This window comes from Oncorhynchus clarkii, unplaced genomic scaffold (genome assembly GCF_045791955.1).
Source record: "Oncorhynchus clarkii lewisi isolate Uvic-CL-2024 unplaced genomic scaffold, UVic_Ocla_1.0 unplaced_contig_6398_pilon_pilon, whole genome shotgun sequence".
Lineage (NCBI taxonomy): Eukaryota > Metazoa > Chordata > Actinopteri > Salmoniformes > Salmonidae > Oncorhynchus > Oncorhynchus clarkii.
The window spans coordinates 99,654-120,618 of NW_027258104.1; the positions used below are offsets into that span (position 1 = coordinate 99,654).

Genomic DNA, 20,965 nt, shown 5'->3' on the forward strand with positions numbered 1-20,965 from the left:
ATCGGGTGTCGCTGTTGTTTTGTGTGTGTGTGTGTGTGTGTGTGTGTGGAGGGTGAATATATTTCCGTTTTGTTTTTTTAAGATCCGCTTAACTGACAACAAACATGGATGCCAACTGCACATTGGTTTGCTGTGAAGAGGAGAGAGAAGACGATAAAGCGACTATTGGTAAATATGACTATTTATGTTACAGACGAATTATTCATTGAAAATACAAGATTGCAATTTTAAGCGTCTCCAAGAATTGACAACACGTAAATCCACCCTGTTCCGTAGTACACGTGGGTGCGCTCATGTTAACGCAGTGACGTTAAATGTATTGTAACTTCGGGATTTTGTCATTGAAGTCCTTTATCTACTTCCCAAGAGTCAAATTAACTAATGCATACCATTTTATTTTTTTTATGTCTCTGAGCTTTGTGGTGAGCATAGAGGGCACTATGGTATTGAAGGCAGAGCTGTGGTCGATAAACAGCATCCTCACACACATACGCATTCATGTCAATCCTCAATCCCCCTCTTTCTCCTCAACAGTTCAGTTCTCTAACGGCGCCCTGAGGAACACACAGCAGCTGGACTTCAGCTTCTATAAGAACGTGGACGAGACCAACCCTAGGAAGAAGAACCGACGCATGCTGGTGAGATCACTACGCCTGGTGTAGGGTGACGTTGCCTCTAGAGCGCTGATCTGGGATCCGTTTTGGATCTGTACCCAGGAGCAAAACACAGAGTTGATAAATATGATAAATAAATAAGTAAAATTATAAATATTGAGTTTATAAATATTAGACATTTTTGGTAAAACAACATTCCTTCTTCTCTCTGACACAGTCTTCTTCCTGTGTTTTTAAGGCTACTTCCTGTGTTTTTAAAGCTACTTCTCTCTGACACGGTCTTCTTCCTGTGTTTTTAAGGCTACTTCTCTCTGACACGGTCTTCTTCCTATGTTTTTAAGGCTACTTCTCTCTGACACGGTCTTCTTCCTATGTTTTTAAGGCTACTTCTCTCTGACACGTTCTCCTTCCTGTGTGTTTTTAAAGCTACTTCTCTCTGACACGGTCTTTTTCCTGTGTGTTTTTAAGGCTTCTTCCTGTGTTTTTAAAGCTACTTCTCTCTGACACGCTCTTCTTCCTGTGTGTTTTTAAGGCTACTTCCTGTGTTTTTAAAGCTACTTCTCTCTGACACGCTCTTCTTCCTGTGTGTTTTTAAGGCTACTTCCTGTGTTTTTAAGGTTACTTCTCTCTGACACGGTCTCCTTCCTGTGTGTTTTTAAGGCTGCTTCTCTCTGACACAGTCTTCTTCCTGTGTTGTTAAGGCTACTTCCTGTGTTTTAAGGCTACTTCTCTCTGACATGGTCTTCTTCCTGTGTTTTTAAGGCTGCTTCTCTCTGACACGGTCTTCTTCCTGTGTTTAGGTTGCAGAATCAGACAGACTCTCCTATGTTGGTAATAACTTTGGAACGGGATCCTTAAAATGCAACAACCTTTGCAAGTAAGTTTTTATTTCAGCAGGTAAAAAACACACACAAAAAACATCAAAACCATGTTGTTATGTCTCTCAGCTGTTTACCAAAACAGTGGCAGGGTGGCAGTGTTGTTATGTCTCTCAGCTGTTTACCAAAACAGTGGCAGGGTGACAGTGTTGTTGTTATGTCTCTCAGCTGTTTACCAAAACAGTGGCAGGGTGGCAGTGTTGTTATGTCTCTCAGCTGTTTACCAAAACAGTGGCAGGGTGACAGTGTTGTTATGTCTCTCAGCTGTTTACCAAAACAGTGGCAGGGTGGCAGTGTTGTTATGTCTCTCAGCTGTTTACCAAAACAGTGGCAGGGTGGCAGTGTTGTTATGTCTCTCAGCTGTTTACCAAAACAGTGGCAGGGTGGCAGTGTTGTTATTATGTCTCTCAGCTGTTTACCAAAACAGTGGCAGGGTGACAGTGTTGTTATTATGTCTCTCAGCTGTTTACCAAAACAGAGGCAGGGTGGCAGTGTTGTTATGTCTCTCAGCTGTTTACCAAAACAGTGGCAGGGTGGCAGTGTTGTTATGTCTCTCAGCTGTTTACCAAAACAGTGGCAGGGTGGCAGTGTTGTTATGTCTCTCAGCTGTTTACCAAAACAGTGGCAGGTTGGCAGTGTTGTTATGTCTCTCAGCTGTTTACCAAAACAGTGGCAGGGTGGCAGTGTTGTTATTATGTCTCTCAGCTGTTTACCAAAACAGTGGCAGGGTAGCAGTGTTGTTATGTCTCTCAGCTGTTTACCAAAACAGTGGCAGGGTGGCAGTGTTGTTGTTATGTCTCTCAGCTGTTTACCAAAACAGTGGCAGGGTGGCAGTGTTGTTATGTCTCTCAGCTGTTTACCAAAACAGTGGCAGGGTGGCAGTGTTGTTATGTCTCTCAGCTGTTTACCAAAACAGTGGCAGGGTGGCAGTGTTGTTATTATGTCTCTCAGCTGTTTACCAAAACAGTGGCAGGGTGACAGTGTTGTTATTATGTCTCTCAGCTGTTTACCAAAACAGTGGCAGGGTGGCAGTGTTGTTGTTATGTCTCTCAGCTGTTTACCAAAACAGTGGCAGGGTGGCAGTGTTGTTGTTATGTCTCTCAGCTGTTTACCAAAACAGTGGCAGGGTGGCTCTGTTGTTGTTATGTCTCTCAGCTGTTTACCAAAACAGTGGCAGGGTGGCAGTGTTGTTATTATGTCTCTCAGCTGTTTACCAAAACAGTGGCAGGGTGGCCATGTTGTTATTATGTCTCTCAGCTGTTTACCAAAACAGTGGCAGGGTGACAGTGTTGTTATTATGTCTCTCAGCTGTTTACCAAAACAGTGGCAGGGTGACAGTGTTGTTATGTCTCTCAGCTGTTTACCAAAACAGTGGCAGGGTGACAGTGTTGTTATGTCTCTCAGCTGTTTACCAAAACAGTGGCAGGGTGGCAGTGTTGTTATGTCTCTCAGCTGTTTACCAAAACAGTGGCAGGGTGACAGTGTTGTTATGTCTCTCAGCTGTTTACCAAAACAGTGGCAGGGTGGCAGTGTTGTTATTATGTCTCTCAGCTGTTTACCAAAACAGTGGCAGGGTGACAGTGTTGTTATTATGTCTCTCAGCTGTTTACCAAAACAGTGGCAGGGTGACAGTGTTGTTATGTCTCTCAGCTGTTTACCAAAACAGTGGCAGGGTGACAGTGTTGTTATGTCTCTCAGCTGTTTACCAAAACAGTGGCAGGGTGACAGTGTTGTTATGTCTCTCAGCTGTTTACCAAAACAGTGGCAGGGTGACAGTGTTGTTATGTCTCTCAGCTGTTTACCAAAACAGTGGCAGGGTGGCAGTGTTGTTATGTCTCTCAGCTGTTTACCAAAACAGTGGCAGGGTGTCAGTGTTGTGATGTCTCTCAGCTGTTTACCAAAACAGTGGCAGGGTGACAGTGTTGTTATGTCTCTCAGCTGTTTACCAAAACAGTGGCAGGGTGGCAGTGTTGTTATGTCTCTCAGCTGTTTACCAAAACAGTGGCAGGGTGACAGTGTTGTGATGTCTCTCAGCTGTTTACCAAAACAGTGGCAGGGTGACAGTGTTGTTATGTCTCTCAGCTGTTTACCAAAACAGTGGCAGGGTGGCCATGTTGTTATGTCTCTCAGCTGTTTACCAAAACAGTGGCAGGGTGACAGTGTTGTTATGTCTCTCAGCAGTTTACCAAAACAGTGGCAGGGTGGCAGTGTTGTTATGTCTCTCAGCTGTTTACCAAAACAGTGGCAGGGTGGCAGTGTTGTTATTATGTCTCTCAGCTGTTTACCAAAACAGTGGCAGGGTGACCATGTTGTTATGTCTCTCAGCTGTTTACCAAAACAGTGGCAGGGTGGAAGTGTTGTTATTATGTCTCTCAGCTGTTTACCAAAACAGTGGCAGGGTGACAGTGTTGTTATTATGTCTCTCAGCTGTTTACCAAAACAGTGGCAGGGTGGAAGTGTTGTTATTATGTCTCTCAGCTGTTTACCAAAACAGTGGCAGGGTGGAAGTGTTGTTATTATGTCTCTCAGCTGTTTACCAAAACAGTGGCAGGGTGGAAGTGTTGTTATTATGTCTCTCAGCTGTTTACCAAAACAGTGGCAGGGTGACTGTTGTTATGTCTCTCAGCTGTTTACCAAAACAGTGGCAGGGTGACAGTGTTGTTATGTCTCTCAGCTGTTTACCAAAACAGTGGCAGGGTGGCAGTGTTGTTATGTCTCTCAGCTGTTTACCAAAACAGTGGCAGGGTGACAGTGTTGTTATGTCTCAGGTATTATGTCGGGGTGCTGAACAAGGAGACCATGAGGATGGAGGTGCACAACGCTCAACTCTTCAACATGCAGCCCGTCATCCCAGGTACGTCATCCCCTATCAGATAACACCCTTCAGTGTGACAGTCATCCCCTATCAGATAAAACCCTTCAGTGTGACAGTCATCCCTTATCAGATAACACCCTTCAGTGTGACAGTCATCCCTTATCAGATAAAACCCTTCAGTGTGACAGTCATCCCCTATCAGATAACACCCTTCAGTGTGACAGTCATCCCCTATCAGATAACACCCTTCAGTGTGACAGTCATCCCCTATCAGATAACACCCTTCAGTGTGACAGTCATCCCCTATCAGATAACACCCTTCAGTGTGACAGTCATCCCCTATCAGATAACACCCTTCAGTGGGACAGTCATCCCCTATCAGATAACACCCTTCAGTGGGACAGTCATCCCCTATCAGATAACACCCTTCAGTGTGACAGTCATCCCCTATCAGATAACACCCAGTGACAGTCATCCCCTATCAGATAACACCCTTCAGTGTGACAGTCATCCCCTATCAGATAACACCCTTCAGTGTGACAGTCATCCCCTATCAGATAACACCCTTCAGTGTGACAGTCATCCCCTATCAGATAACACCCTTCAGTGTGACAGTCATCCCCTATCAGATAACACCCTTCAGTGTGACAGTCATCCCCTATCAGATAACACCCTTCAGTGTGACAGTCATCCCCTATCAGATAACACCCTTCAGTGTGACAGTCATCCCCTATCAGATAAAACCCTTCAGTGTGACAGTCATCCCCTATCAGATAAAACCCTTCAGTGTGACAGTCATCCCCTATCAGATAAAACCCTTCAGTGTGACAGTCATCCCCTATCAGATAAAACCCTTCAGTGTGACAGTCATCCCCTATCAGATAACACCCTTCAGTGTGACAGTCATCCCCTATCAGATAACACCCTTCAGTGGGACAGTCATCCCCTATCAGATAAAACCCTTCAGTGTGACAGTCATCCCCTATCAGATAACACCCTTCAGTGTGACAGTCATCCCCTATCAGATAACACCCTTCAGTGGGACAGTCATCCCCTATCAGATAAAACCCTTCAGTGTGACAGTCATCCCCTATCAGATAACACCCTTCAGTGTGACAGTCATCCCCTATCAGATAAAACCCTTCAGTGTGACAGTCATCCCCTATCAGATAAAACCCTTCAGTGTGACAGTCATCCCCTATCAGATAACACCCTTCAGTGTGACAGTCATCCCCTATCAGATAACACCCTTCAGTGTGACAGTCATCCCCTATCAGATAACACCCTTCAGTGTGACAGTCATCCCCTATCAGATAACACCCTTCAGTGTGACAGTCATCCCCTATCAGATCAAACCCTTCAGTGTGACAGTCATCCCCTATCAGATAAAACCTGTCAGTGTGACAGTCATACCCTATCAGATAACACCCTTCAGTGTGACAGTCATCCCCTATCAGATAAAACCCTTCAGTGTGACAGTCATCCCCTATCAGATAACACCCTTCAGTGTGACAGTCATCCCCTATCAGATAAAACCCTTCAGTGTGACAGTCATCCCCTATCAGATCAAACCCTTCAGTGTGACAGTCATCCCCTATCAGATAAAACCTGTCAGTGTGACAGTCTACCTGCTACACCAGAAACCAATTTGATTTGTTATCATTTAAATTCAGAAGATAGAATGGGTCGGCCATGGGGGGGGGGGGGGGTACTGGAGTTGGGCTGTTGGGGGGTACTGGAGTTGGGTAACACTGACCTATACCAATCAGATCTCCACAAGTACATAGAGGTTGATGTGTGATTGGGTCATCAACTTCTTCTGTTTTAAAAAAAAAAACAGGCTGGATGAATGGCTGTACCAAACCCAATCAAATGTGTATTTGTCACTTTCGCCCCCGATACAACCTGGTGTAGGTCGACCTCACCGTGTTGAACTGGAGCCCCCGATACAACCTGGTGTAGGTCGACCTCACCGTGTTGAACTGGAGCCCCCGATACAACCTGGTGTAGGTCGACCTCACCGTGTTGAACTGGAGCCCCCGATACAACCTGGTGTAGGTCGACCTCACCGTGTTGAACTGGAGCCCCCGATACAACCTAGTGTAGGTCGACCTCACCGTGTTGAACTGGAGCCCCCGATACAACCTGGTGTAGGTCGACCTCACCGTGTTGAACTGGAGCCCCCGATACAACCTGGTGTAGGTCGACCTCACCGTGTTGAACTGGAGCCCCCGATACAACCTGGTGTAGGTCGACCTCACCGTGTTGAACTGGAGCCAACCTGGTGTAGGTCGACCTCACCAAGCCCCCCGATACAACCTGGTGTAGGTCGACCTCACCGTGTTGAACTGGAGCCCCCCGATACAATACAACCTGGTGTAGGTCGACCTCACCGTGTTGAACTGGAGCCCCCGATACAACCTGGTGTAGGTCGACCTCACCGTGTTGAACTGGAGCCCCCGATACAACCTGGTGTAGGTCGACCTCACCGTGTTGGAGCCCCCGATACAACCTGGAGCCCACCGATACAACCTGGTGTAGGTCGACCTCACCGTGTTGAACTGGAGCCCCCGATACAACCTGGTGTAGGTCGACCTCACCGTGTTGAACTGGAGCCCCCCGATACAACCTGGTGTAGGTCGACCTCACCGTGTTGAACTGGAGCCCCCGATACAACCTGGTGTAGGTCGACCTCACCGTGTTGAACTGGAGCCCCCGATACAACCTGGTGTAGGTCGACCTCACCGTGTTGAACTGGAGCCCCCGATACAACCTGGTGTAGGTCGACCTCACCGTGTTGAACTGGAGCCCCCGATACAACCTGGTGTAGGTCGACCTCACCGTGTTGAACTGGAGCCCCCGATACAACCTGGTGTAGGTCGACCTCACCGTGTTGAACTGGAGCGTCGTCTCTCTGACTAACATGTCGTCTGTTTCCCAGGGGAGTCGTCTCTCTGACTAACATGTCGTCTGTTTCCCAGGGGAGTCGTCTCTCTGACTTCACTAACATGTCGTCTGTTTCCCAGGGGAGTCGTCTCTCTGACTAACATGTCGTCTGTTTCCCAGGGGAGTCGTCTCTCTGACTTCGCTAACATGTCGTCTGTTTCCCAGGGGAGTCGTCTCTCTGACTTCACTAACATGTCGTCTGTTTCCCAGGGGAGGCGTCTACAGAGAATGATGCGTCCCAGAACACAGATCTAACATACAGGGAAAAGGTACCTCCGTTCATTTCTGTTAAAAAATAGAACCCGGAACGTTCTAGAGTTCCGTCAGCCTTGAACATCTCCCCTCCCCTTAGTCTCTGGTTCCAGGGATTAGAGTTTCCCCCAAGACTTCCTGTCAGGTTTACGTGTTGTTTTACTAAATCCACTGCGGGCTACAGTATAATCTGCATTTGATCACATCAATCATAAGAATGAATACCTAACCCCCCCCCCCCACCCCCCCTACAGGTGGACTCTCTGATCGAGGCGTTTGGTACCAACAAGCAGAAGAGAGCTCTGACCTCCAGGAGACTAAACCAGGTGGGCAGTGAGACCCTGCAGAGTGCTGTAGCAAAGGCTGCCCACACCATCATAGACCAGAAGGGCCTGGAAGGTACCTACACACACACACCTGTATACCTACCTACACACACACACACACACACACACCTGTATACCTACACACACACACACACACACACACACACACATCTGTATACCCACACACACACACACACACACCTGTATACCAACACACACACCTGTATACCTACACACACACACACACACACACACACACACACACACAGTGAGACCCTGCAGAGTGCTGTAGCAAAGGCTGCCCATTCCATCATAGACCAGAAGGGCCTGGAAGGTACCTACACACACACCTGTATACCTACCTACACACACACCTGTATACCTACACACACACCTACAGTACATTTGGGAAGTATTCAGACCCCTTCTCTCTTTCTCCACATTTTGTTAAGTTACAGCCTTTTTTATCCTCAAATCAACACACAAGACCCCTTAATGACATCACAATGCCCCTTAATGACATCACAAGACCCCTTAATGACATCACAAGACCCCTTAATGACATCACAAGACCCCTTAATGACATCACAAGACCCCTTAATGACATCACAAGACCCCTTAATGACATCACGAGACCCCTTAATGACATCACAAGACCCCTTAATGACATCACAAGACCCCATAATGACAAAGCGAAAAACGGGTTTAGAAATGTTTGCATGTTTATTAAAAAATAAACCGAAATAAGTATTGAGACTCTGAATTGAGTTCGGGTGCATCCTGTTTCCATTGATCATCCTTGAGGTGTTTCTACAACTTTCTACAACACACAAGTCCACCTGTGGTAAATTCAATTGATTGGGAAGGATTTGGAAAGGCACACACACCTGTCTATATAAGGTCGCACAGTTGACAGTGCGTGTCAGATCAAAAAACAAGCCGTGAGGTCTGAAGGAATTGTCCGTAGAGCTCCGAGACAGGATTGTGTCGAGGCACAGATCTGGGGGAAGGGTACCAAAACATTTCTGCAGCATTGAAGGTCCCCGAGAACACAGTGGCCTCCATCATTCTGAAATGGAAGAAGTTTGGAACTACCAAGACTCTTCCTAGTGCTGGACGCCCTGCCACACTGATCGATCTGGGGAGAAGAACCCAATGGTCACTCTGATAGAGTTCCTCTGTGGAGATGGGAGAACCTTCCAGAAGGACAACCATCTCTGCAGCTCTCCACCAATCAGGCCTTTATGGTAGAGTGGCCAGACGGAAGCCACTCCTCAGTAAAAGGCACATTCTGGCCCGCTGGTAGTTTGCCAAAAAGCACCCAGACCGTGAGAAACAAGATTCTTTGGTCTGATGAAATCAAGATTGAACTCTTTGGCCTGAATGCCAGGCGTCACGTCTAGAGAAAACCTGGCACCATCCCTACGGTGAAGCATGGTGGTGGCAGCGTCAAGCTGTGGGGATGTTTTTCAGCGGCAGGGACTGGGAGACTAGTCAGGATCGAGGGAAAGATGAACGGAGTAAAGTACAGAGATCCTTGATGAAAACCTGCTACTTGGTATTATGGGGTATTGTGATGTCATTATAAGGTATTGTGATGTCATTATGAGGTACTGTGATGTCATTATGGTGAGAGAGAGAAAAAACTATGTAATCCATTTTAGAATAAGGCTGTAATGTAACAACATGTGGAATAAGTCAAGGGGTCTGAATACTTTCTGAAGGACACAGTCAGACCAGAAGACGTACGCACACACCTGTACAGTAACACACACACCTGTACATTAACACACAGCTGTACAGTAACACACACACACACACACACACCTGTACAGTAACACACACCTGTACAGTAACACACACCTGTACAGTAGCACACACACCTGTACAGTAACACACACACCTGTACAGTAACACACACACCTGTACAGTAGCACACACCTGTACATTAACACACAGCTGTACAGTAACACACACACCTGTACAGTAACACACACACCTGTACAGTAGCACACACCTGTACATTAAAACACACACCTGTACAGTAGCACACACCTGTACAGTAACACACACACCTGTACAGTAGCACACACCTGTACATTAACACACAGCTGTACAGTAACACACACACACACGCACACACACCTGTACAGTAACACACACACCTGTACAGTAACACACACACCTGTACAGTAACACACACACCTGTACAGTAGCACACACCTGTACATTAACACACAGCTGTACAGTAACACACACACCTGTACAGTAACACACACACCTGTACAGTAACACACACCTGTACAGTAGCACACACACCTGTACAGTAACACACACACCTGTACAGTAGCACACACCTGTACATTAACACACAGCTGTACAGTAACACACACACACACACACACGCACACACACCTGTACAGTAACACACACACCTGTACAGTAACACACACACACACACACACACCTGTACAGTAACACACACCTGTACAGTAACACACACCTGTACAGTAGCACACACACCTGTACAGTAACACACACACCTGTACAGTAGCACACACCTGTACATTAACACACAGCTGTACAGTAACACACACACACACGCACACACACCTGTACAGTAACACACACACCTGTACAGTAACACACACACCTGTACAGTAACACACACACCTGTACAGTAGCACACACCTGTACATTAACACACAGCTGTACAGTAACACACACACCTGTACAGTAACACACACACCTGTACAGTAGCACACACCTGTACATTAACACACACACCTGTACAGTAGCACACACCTGTACAGTAACACACACACCTGTACAGTAGCACACACCTGTACATTAACACACAGCTGTACAGTAACACACACACCTGTACAGTAACACACACACCTGTACAGTAACACACACACCTGTACAGTAGCACACACCTGTACAGTAACACACACACCTGTACATTAACACACAGCTGTACAGTAACACACACACACACACACACACACACACACCTGTACAGTAACACACACCTGTACAGTAACACACACCTGTACAGTAGCACACACACCTGTACAGTAACACACACACCTGTACAGTAGCACACACCTGTACATTAACACACAGCTGTACAGTAACACACACACACACACACGCACACACACCTGTACAGTAACACACACACCTGTACAGTAACACACACACCTGTACAGTAGCACACACCTGTACATTAACACACAGCTGTACAGTAACACACACACACACACACACACACCTGTACAGTAACACACACCTGTACAGTAACACACAGCTGTACAGTAACACACACACACACACCTGTACAGTAACACAGTCAGACCAGAAGACGTACACACACACACCTGTACAGTAGCACACACACCTGTACAGTAGCACACAGCAGTAACACAGTGAATGTTTCCCTCCTCCAGCCCTTCAGCAGGAGGTTGTTCAGGCAGAGTCCCAGTCTGAAGTGTCTCATTACCTTCCTCCCTGCTACCCCGACGCCGACACACCTCAACACGTCTACCTGTTTGACGACAGTATCCTTCACCTGGACTGTGTGTGTGTGACTCCAGGTTAAGCTGTGTGTGTGTGTGTGTGTGTGAGAGACTCCAGGTTAAGGTGTGTGTGAGACTCCAGGTTAAGGTGTGTGAGAGACTCCAGGTTAAGGTGTGTGTGAGACTCCAGGTTAAGCTGTGTGTGAGACTCCAGGTTAAGCTGTGTGTGTGTGACTCCAGGTTAAGCTGTGTGTGTGTGACTCCAGGTTAAGCTGTGTGTGTGTGTGTGACTCCAGGTTAAGCTGTGTGTGTGTGTGTGTGTGTGTGTGTGACTCCAGGTTAAGGTGTGTGTGTGTGTGTGTGTGTGTGTGTGTGTGTGAGCAGGTTAATGTGTGTGTGTGTGTGTGTGAGCAGGTTAATGTGTGTGTGAGCAGGTTAATGTGTGTGTGAGCAGGTTAATGTGTGTGTGTGTGTGTGTGTGTGTGTGTGTGTGTGTGTGGCCAGGTTAATGTGTGACCAGGTTAATGTGTGTGTGTATGGCCAGGTTAATGTGTGTGTGTGTGTATGGCCAGGTTAATGTGTGACCAGGTTAATGTGTGTGTGTATGGCCAGGTTAATGTGTGTGTGTATGGCCAGGTTAATGTGTGACCAGGTTAATGTGTGTGTGTATGGCCAGGTTAATGTGTGACCAGGTTAATGTGTGTGTGTATGGCCAGGTTAATGTGTGTGTGTATGGCCAGGTTAATGTGTGTGTGTATGGCCAGGTTAATGTGTGACCAGGTTAATGTGTGTGTGTATGGCCAGGTTAATGTGTGTGTGTGTGTATGGCCAGGTTAATGTGTGACCAGGTTAATGTGCGTGTGTGACCAGGTTAATGTGTGTGTGTGTGTGACCAGGTTAATGTGTGTGTATGACCAGGTTAATGTGTGTGTGTCCTTACCTGAGTCCCAGTCCTGTCTCCGGTGGAGTACGATGTCCTGGATGCTGCTGGCTCCAAGATGGCCGCCCTGACCCCGGAGGAACTACAGAACTTAACAGATGAAGGGTCGGACTACAACACTCATACTGTTGTTGACGTTGTTGTGGTGTTGTTGTTGACGTTGTTGTTGTTGTTGATATGTTGTTGACATTGTTGTTGATGTGTTGTTGTTGTGTTGTTGACACGGTGGTGGCGTTGTTGTGTTGTTGACGTTGTATTGACGTTGTTGTTCCAGGTGTCAGAGCGTGGTGCATCAGTTGGAGAGCCTGCCCAGAGAGGGCGTGGCCAGAGAGAGACATGCTCGCTGTGCCTTCTACCTCCTCCTGCTGCTCAAACTGGCACGGCAGAAAAACATGACTCGCAAGTGTGAGTGCCATGCCGTGTGTGTGTGTGTCTGTCTGTCTCTGCGTGTGTGTCTGTCTCTCTGTGTGTGTGTGTGTGTGAGAAGCAAGTGTTGACTTTTTAAAAAGTAATCCTTGTTTGAGCCTGCACCTGTAGTGTTCACCGAGAACATAATCTCTAATCTCTCGTATCATTAAGGGTTGTGTTAATGTTGTTTTCTAGTCGGGCAGGAGGAGGGCTGCCCTCGTATCATTAAGGGTTGTGTTAATGTTGTTTTCTAGTCGGGCAGGAGGAGGGCTGCCCTCGTATCATTAAGGGTTGTGTTAATGTTGTTTTCTAGTCGGGCAGGAGGAGGGCTGCCCTCGTATCATTAAGGGTTGTGTTAATGTTGTTTTCTAGTCGGGCAGGAGGAGGGCTGCCCTCGTATCATTAAGGGTTGTGTTAATGTTGTTTTCTAGTCGGGCAGGAGGAGGGCTGCCCTCGTATCATTAAGGGTTGTGTTAATATTGTTTTCTAGTCGGGCAGGAGGAGGGCTGCCCTCGTATCATTAAGGGTTGTGTTAATGTTGTTTTCTAGTCGGGCAGGAGGAGGGCTGCCCTCGTATCATTAAGGGTTGTGTTAATGTTGTTTTCTAGTCAGGAGGAGGGCTGTCCTCGTATCATTAAGGGTTGTGTTAATGTTGTTTTCTAGTCGGGCAGGAGGGCTGTCCTCGTATCATTAAGGGTTGTGTTAATGTTGTTTTCTAGTCGGGCAGGAGGAGGGCTGCCCTCGTATCATTAAGGGTTGTGTTAATGTTGTTTTCTAGTCGGGCAGGAGGGCTGTCCTCGTATCATTAAGGGTTGTGTTAATGTTGTTTTCTAGTCGGGCAGGAGGAGGGCTGCCCTCGTATCATTAAGGGTTGTGTTAATGTTGTTTTCTAGTCGGGCAGGAGGAGGGCTGCCCTCGTATCATTAAGGGTTGTGTTAATGTTGTTTTCTAGTCGGGCAGGAGGAGGGCTGCCCTCGTATCATTAAGGGTTGTGTTAATGTTGTTTTCTAGTCGGGCAGGAGGGCTGTCCTCGTATCATTAAGGGTTGTGTTAATGTTGTTTTCTAGTCGGGCAGGAGGAGGGCTGCCCTCGTATCATTAAGGGTTGTGTTAATGTTGTTTTCTAGTCGGGCAGGAGGAGGGCTGCCCTCGTATCGTTAAGGGTTGTGTTAATGTTGTTTTCTAGTCGGGCAGGAGGAGGGCTGCCCTCGTATCATTAAGGGTTGTGTTAATGTTGTTTTCTAGTCGGGCAGGAGGAGGGCTGTCCTCGTATCATTAAGGGTTGTGTTAATGTTGTTTTCTAGTCGGGCAGGAGGAGGGCTGCCCTCGTATCATTAAGGGTTGTGTTAATGTTGTTTTCTAGTCGGGCAGGAGGAGGGCTGTCCTCGTATCATTAAGGGTTGTGTTAATGTTTTCTAGTCAGGAGGAGGGCTGCCCTCGTATCATTAAGGGTTGTGTTAATGTTGTTTTCTAGTCGGGCAGGAGGAGGGCTGCCCTCGTATCATTAAGGGTTGTGTTAATGTTGTTTTCTAGTCGGGCAGGAGGAGGGCTGCCCTCGTATCATTAAGGGTTGTGTTAATGTTGTTTTCTAGTCGGGCAGGAGGAGGGCTGCCCTCGTATCATTAAGGGTTGTGTTAATGTTGTTTTCTAGTCGGGCAGGAGGAGGGCTGCCCTCGTATCATTAAGGGTTGTGTTAATGTTGTTTTCTAGTCGGGCAGGAGGAGGGCTGTCCTCGTATCATTAAGGGTTGTGTTAATGTTGTTTTCTAGTCGGGCAGGAGGAGGGCTGTCCTCGTATCATTAAGGGTTGTGTTAATGTTGTTTTCTAGTCGGGCAGGAGGAGGGCTGTCCTCGTATCATTAAGGGTTGTGTTAATGTTTTCTAGTCGGGCAGGAGGAGGGCTGTCCTCGTATCATTAAGGGTTGTGTTAATGTTGTTTTCTAGTCGGGCAGGAGGAGGGCTGCCCTCGTATCATTAAGGGTTGTGTTAATGTTGTTTTCTAGTCGGGCAGGAGGAGGGCTGCCCTCGTATCATTAAGGGTTGTGTTAATGTTTTCTAGTCAGGAGGAGGGCTGCCCTCGTATCATTAAGGGTTGTGTTAATGTTTTCTAGTCAGGAGGAGGGCTGTCCTCGTATCATTAAGGGTTGTGTTAATGTTTTCTAGTCAGGAGGAGGGCTGTCCTCGTATCATTAAGGGTTGTGTTAATGTTTTCTAGTCAGGAGGAGGGCTGCCCTCGTATCATTAAGGGTTGTGTTAATGTTTTCTAGTCGGGCAGGAGGAGGGCTGCCCTCATATCATTAAGGGTTGTGTTAATGTTTTCTAGTCAGGAGGAGGGCTGTCCTCGTATCATTAAGGGTTGTGTTAATGTTGTTTTCTAGTCGGGCAGGAGGAGGGCTGCCCTCGTATCATTAAGGGTTGTGTTAATGTTGTTTTCTAGTCGGGCAGGAGGAGGGCTGCCCTCGTATCATCCACATCAAGCTGATGAGGACCTTCACCGTGGAGACCTTCAATAACGGCAGGTAGCTGTCCACTCGCTGGCACCCTCGCACCCTACGTAGTGCACTAGACCCGGGTCCATAGATCGTCTGCTTTTCAAATAGCACCCTACTAGACCCGGGCCCATAGATCGTCTTGCTTTTCAAATAGCACCCTACGTAGTGCACTAGACCCGGGTCCATAGATCGTCTGCTTTTCAAATAGCACCCTACGTAGTGCACTAGACCCGGGTCCATAGATCGTCTGCTTTTCAAATAGCACCCTACGTAGTGCACTAGACCCGGGCCCATAGATCGTCTGCTTTTCAAATAGCACCCTACATAGTGCACTAAAAAACAGATTTAGTTAAATTCAGTAGCTACATTGGTATTAATGTGTGTGTGTGTGTGTGTGTGTGTGTGTGTGTGTGTGTGTGTGTGTGTGTGTGTGTGTGTGTGTGTGTGTGTGTGTGTGTGTGTGTGTGTGTGTGTGTGTGTGTGTGTGTGTGTGTGTGTGTGTGTGTGTGTGTGTGTGTGTGTGTGTGTGTGTGTGTGTGTGTGTGTGTGTGTCTCTAGGGTGCAGAACGTGGTGTCTACGTCGATGCGTGTGAAGGTGGCAGCGTACTGCCTGGCCCTGCTGCTCCACATGGGAGACATGACCGCTGACCTCACACTGTTACACAGAGACCTGGGGGTCACAGAGAAACGGTGAGAGACCTGGGGGGTCACAGAACAGGAGAGAGACCTGGGGGGGGGGGGGGGGGTCACAGAGACCTGGGGGGGAGTCACAGAGACCTGGGGGGGAGTCACAGAGACCTGGGGGGGTCACAGAAAAGCGGTGAGAGACCTGGGGGGTCACAGAACAGGAGAGAGACCTGGGGGGGGTCACAGAGACCTGGGGGGGCCACAGAGACCTGGGGGGGTCACAGAGAAACGGTGAGAGACCTGGGGGGTCACAGAGACCTGGGGGGGTCACAGAGAACAGGAGAGAGACCTGTGGGGGGTCACAGAGAACAGGAGAGAGACCTGGGGGGGGGGTCACAGAACAGGAGAGCGAGAGACACACCTCTTTAAAAAAAAAAATGAGGTGCCGAAATTGTTGCAACCCCTATTACCAGCCTGTTCAACCTCTTTCGTATCGTCTGAGATTCCCAAAGATTGGAAAGCTGCCACGGTCATCCCCCTCTTCAAAGGGGGAGACACTCTCGACCCAAACTGCTACAGACCTATATCTATCCTACCCTGCCTTTCTAAGGTCTTCGAAAGCAAAGTTAACAAACAGATCACCAACCATTTTGAACACCTGGGTGTCTGGTTAGACTGTAAACTCTCCTTCCAGACTCACATTAAGCATCTCCAATCCAAAATCAGATCTAGATCCAAAATTAAATCTAGAAACCGCTTCCTGTATCGCAACAAAGCCTCCTTCACTCATGCTGCCAAACATACCCTCGTAAAACTGACCATCCTACCGATCCTCGACTTTGGCGATGTCCTTTACAAAATAGCCTCCAATACCCTACTCAACAAATTGGATGCAGTTTATCACACTGCCATTCATTTTGTCAACAAAGCCCCATATACTACCCACCATTGCGCCCTGTACGCTCTCGTTGGCTGGCCCTCGCTTCATACTCGTCGCCAAACCCACTGGCTACAGGTTATCTACAAGTCTCTGCTAGGTAAATCCCCGCCTTATATCAGTTCACTGGTCACCATAGCAGCACCCAATCGTAGCACGCGCTCCAGCAGGTATATCTCACTGGTCACCCCCAGAGCCATTTCCTCCTTTGGTCGCCTTTCCTTCCAGTTCTCTGCTGCCAATGACTGGAACGAACGGCAAAAATCTCTGAAGCTGGAGACTCTTATCTCCCTCACTAGCTTTAAGCACCAGCTGTCAGAGCAGCTCACAGATCACTGCACCTGTTCATAGCCCATCTGTAAACAGCCCATCTATCTACCTCATCCCCATACTGGTATTTATTTATTTATTTTGCTCCTTTGCACCCCAGTATCTCTACCTGCACATTCATCTTCTGCCGATCTACCACTCCAGTGTTTAATTGCTATATTGTAATTACTTCGCCACCATGGCCTATTTATTTCCTTATCTTACCTCATTTCCACTCACTGTATATAGACTTTTGTTCTACTGTATTATTGACTGTATGTTTTGTTTATTCCATGTGTAACTCTGTGTTGTTGTTGTTTGTCGAACTGCTACGCTTTATCTTGGCCAGGTCGCAATTGTAAATGAGAACCTGTTCTCAACTGGCCTACCTGGTTAAATAAAGGTGTTCTCAACTAGCCTACCTGGTTAAATAAAGGTGTTCTCAACTAGCCTACCTGGTTAAATAAAGGTGTTCTCAACTTGCCTACCTGGTTAAATAAAGGTGTTCTCAACTAGCCTACTTGGTTAAATAAAGGTGTTCTCAACTAGCCTACCTGGTTAAATAAAGGTGTTCTCAACTTGCCTACCTGGTTAAATAAAGGTGTTCTCAACTGGCCTACCTGGTTAAATAAAGGTGTTCTCAACTGGCCTACCTGGTTAAATAAAGGTGTTCTCAACTAGCCTACCTGGTTAAATAAAGGTGTTCTCAACTGGCCTACCTGGTTAAATAAAGGTGTTCTCAACTAGCCTACCTGGTTAAATAAAGGTGTTCTCAACTGGCCTACCTGGTTAAATAAAGGTGTTCTCAACTAGCCTACCTGGTTAAATAAAGGTGTTCTCAACTAGCCTACCTGGTTAAATAAAGGTGTTCTCAACTAGCCTACCTGGTTAAATAAAGGTGTTCTCAACTAGCCTACCTGGTTAAATAAAGGTGTTCTCAACTAGCCTACCTGGTTAAATAAAGGTGTTCTCAACTAGTCTACCTGGTTAAATAAAGGTGTTCTCAACTAGCCTACCTGGTTAAATAAAGGTGTTCTCAACTAGCCTACCTGGTTAAATAAAGGTGTTCTCAACTAGCCTACCTGGTTAAATAAAGGTGTTCTCAACTAGCCTACCTGGTTAAATAAAGGTGTTCTCAACTAGCCTACCTGGTTAAATAAAGGTGTTCTCAACTAGTCTACCTGGTTAAATAAAGGTGTTCTCAACTAGCCTACCTGGTTAAATAAAGGTGTTCTCAACTGGCCTACCTGGTTAAATAAAGGTGTTCTCAACTGGCCTACCTGGTTAAATAAAGGTGTTCTCAACTGGCCTACCTGGTTAAATAAAGGTGTTCTCAACTAGCCTACCTGGTTAAATAAAGGTGTTCTCAACTGGCCTACCTGGTTAAATAAAGGTGTTCTCAACTGGCCTACCTGGTTAAATAAAGGTGTTCTCAACTGGCCTACCTGGTTAAATAAAGGTGTTCTCAACTAGCCTACCTGGTTAAATAAAGGTGTTCTCAACTAGTCTACCTGGTTAAATAAAGGTGTTCTCAACTAGCCTACCTGGTTAAATAAAGGTGTTCTCAACTAGTCTACCTGGTTAAATAAAGGTGTTCTCAACTAGCCTACCTGGTTAAATAAAGGTGTTCTCAACTGGCCTACCTGGTTAAATAAAGGTGTTCTCAACTGGCCTACCTGGTTAAATAAAGGTGTTCTCAACTGGCCTAACTGGTTAATAAATAAATAAAGGTGTTCTCAACTAGTCCTACCTGGTTAAATAAATAAATAAAGGTGAAATAATTAATAAAACACAAACGCAACAGCGTTACTGATATTTTATCTCTGTGTATCTCTGTGTGTGTGTGTATCTCTGTGTGTGTGTGTGTGTATCTCTGTGTGTGTGTGTGTATCTCTGTGTGTGTGTGTGTATCTCTGTGTGTGTGTGTGTGTATCTCTGTGTGTGTGTGTGTGTATCTCCGTGTGTGTATCTCTGTGTGTGTGTGTGTGTATCTCTTTGTGTGTGTGTGTGTGTGTGTGTCTCTCTCTGTGTGTGTGTGTGTGTCTCTCTCTGTGTGTGTGTGTAGGATGGTGGAGGTGGCCAAGTCGATGGGGCTGACCCTGTCCAGACACGGCTGTGTGACGGGGGACGACGACGGTCCGAAGGCCGAAAACAGACTGGCGTCTCTGCGGCTGCCCCTCGTCAAATACCACACGTTCACGGAGATACGCAAACGCAAAAAAATGCATTAGAGGAAGACGAGGAAGACGAGGGGAAACGCTTCCAAAACACACCGGCAGCGTCCCACTGAGCAAAATAGTACGCAGCGTCGTCTGGTTATGTCTGAAGTTCAACGTTCACCTTCTACTACCGTTTCTGCCAAGCCGTCTGCAGCAGACAGTCTGACACATCCAACGTGACGCTCTACCCAGAACGCACTGCGCAGCGTTGTTTACTGGAGATGAATGTACGTCTGGGTGTACCAACATGTAATGACTCTGTCGGTGTGATTGAAGTGTAAGGAGGAGGGGAGGAAGACATGGGGTAAGGAGGAAGAGGAGAGGGTAAATATTCCTAGAGAGGGAGGAGAGGAAGACCGGGGTATTGAGGAAGAGGGAAGGGTAAATATTCCTAGAGGGGAGGTGAGGAAGACGGGGATAACGGGGAGGAGAGGAAGAGTGAAGGGTAGAGGGTAAATATTCCTAGAGAGGGGAGGTGAGGAAGACGGGGATAAGGAGGAAGAGGGTAAATATTCCTAGAGAGGGAGGAGAGGAAGATCGGGGTAAGGAGGAAGAGTGAAGGGGAGAGGGTAAATATTCCTAGAGGAGTAAAGAGGGTTAGATAAAGATGGATACTAGAAACCCTCCTCACAGTATTCTGTAAACAAATAAAACATTTAATGTCATAAACTGAGTTCAGGTTGTGTGTGAGTTCATACCGCTCTGTCAGAACATCATTTAATGTAATAAACTGAGTTCAGGTTGTGTGTGAGTTCATACCGCTCTGTCAGAACATCATTTAATGTAATAAACTGAGTTCAGGTTGTGTGTGAGTTCATACCGCTCTGTCAGAACATCATTTAATGTAATAAACTGAGTTCAGGTTGTGTGTGAGTTCATACCGCTCTGTCAGAACATCATTTAATGTAATAAACTGAGTTCAGGTTGTGTGTGAGTTCATACCGCTCTGTCAGAACATCATTTAATGTAATAAACTGAGTTCAGGTTGTGTGTGAGTTCATACCGCTCTGTCAGAACATCATTTAATGTAATAAACTGAGTTCAGGTTGTGTGTGAGTTCATACCGCTCTGTCAGAACATCATTTAATGTAATAAACTGAGTTCAGGTTGTGTGTGAGTTCATACCGCTCTGTCAGAACATCATTTAATGTCATAAACTGAGTTCAGGTTGTGTGTGAGTTCATACCGCTCTGTCAGAACATCATTTAATGTAATAAACTGAGTTCAGGTTGTGTGTGAGTTCATACCGCTCTGTCAGAACATCATTTAATGTAATAAACTGAGTTCAGGTTGTGTGTGAGTTCATACCGCTCTGTCAGAACATCATTTAATGTAATAAACTGAGTTCAGGTTGTGTGTGAGTTCATACCGCTCTGTCAGAACATCATTTAATGTAATAAACTGAGTTCAGGTTGTGTGTGAGTTCATACCGCTCTGTCAGAACATCATTTAATGTAATAAACTGAGTTCAGGTTGTGTGTGAGTTCATACCGCTCTGTCAGAACATCATTTAATGTAATAAACTGAGTTCAGGTTGTGTGTGAGTTCATACCGCTCTGTCAGAACATCATTTAATGTAATAAACTGAGTTCAGGTTGTGTGTGAGTTCATACCGCTCTGTCAGAACATGACCTGTCTGGAAGAACTGAGGAAGTGACTCGTGTGGTTCTTGGAAAACATTTA

At 46.6% G+C, this 20,965-nt stretch overlaps 1 protein-coding gene across 2 annotated transcripts; it reads left to right on the top strand.

Annotated features, from left to right (window-relative positions):
• The first annotated feature begins 20 nt into the window (after positions 1–20).
• On the top strand, positions 21–20,931 carry LOC139395666 (DNA-directed RNA polymerase I subunit RPA49-like). 2 transcript variants are annotated; one of them, XM_071142992.1, is made up of 13 exons: positions 21–168; positions 535–638; positions 1,415–1,491; positions 4,261–4,346; positions 7,464–7,522; positions 7,760–7,904; positions 11,284–11,394; positions 12,304–12,397; positions 12,567–12,697; positions 15,136–15,217; positions 15,749–15,880; positions 19,129–19,961; positions 20,816–20,931. In XM_071142992.1, the coding sequence occupies exons 1-12, from the start codon at positions 105–107 to the stop codon at positions 19,292–19,294; spliced, it is 1,251 nt and encodes a 416-aa protein (XP_070999093.1). In that variant the 5' UTR covers positions 21–104; the 3' UTR covers positions 19,295–19,961; positions 20,816–20,931. The 2 variants fall into 2 exon arrangements, with proteins under 2 accessions (XP_070999093.1, XP_070999094.1); XM_071142993.1 differs by having other exon boundaries at positions 20,877–20,931.
• Positions 20,932–20,965: the final 34 nt, after the last annotated feature.

Coding starts and splice junctions, on each gene's coding strand:
- LOC139395666 (XM_071142992.1), top strand. CDS start 105: ATGGATGCCAACTGCACATTGGTTTGCTGTGAAGAGGAGAGAGAAGAC. Junction 7,523..7,759: donor ATCTAACATACAGGGAAAAG/GTACCTCCGTTC, acceptor CCCCCCCTACAG/GTGGACTCTCTGATCGAGGC. Junction 7,905..11,283: donor AGACCAGAAGGGCCTGGAAG/GTACCTACACAC, acceptor TCCCTCCTCCAG/CCCTTCAGCAGGAGGTTGTT.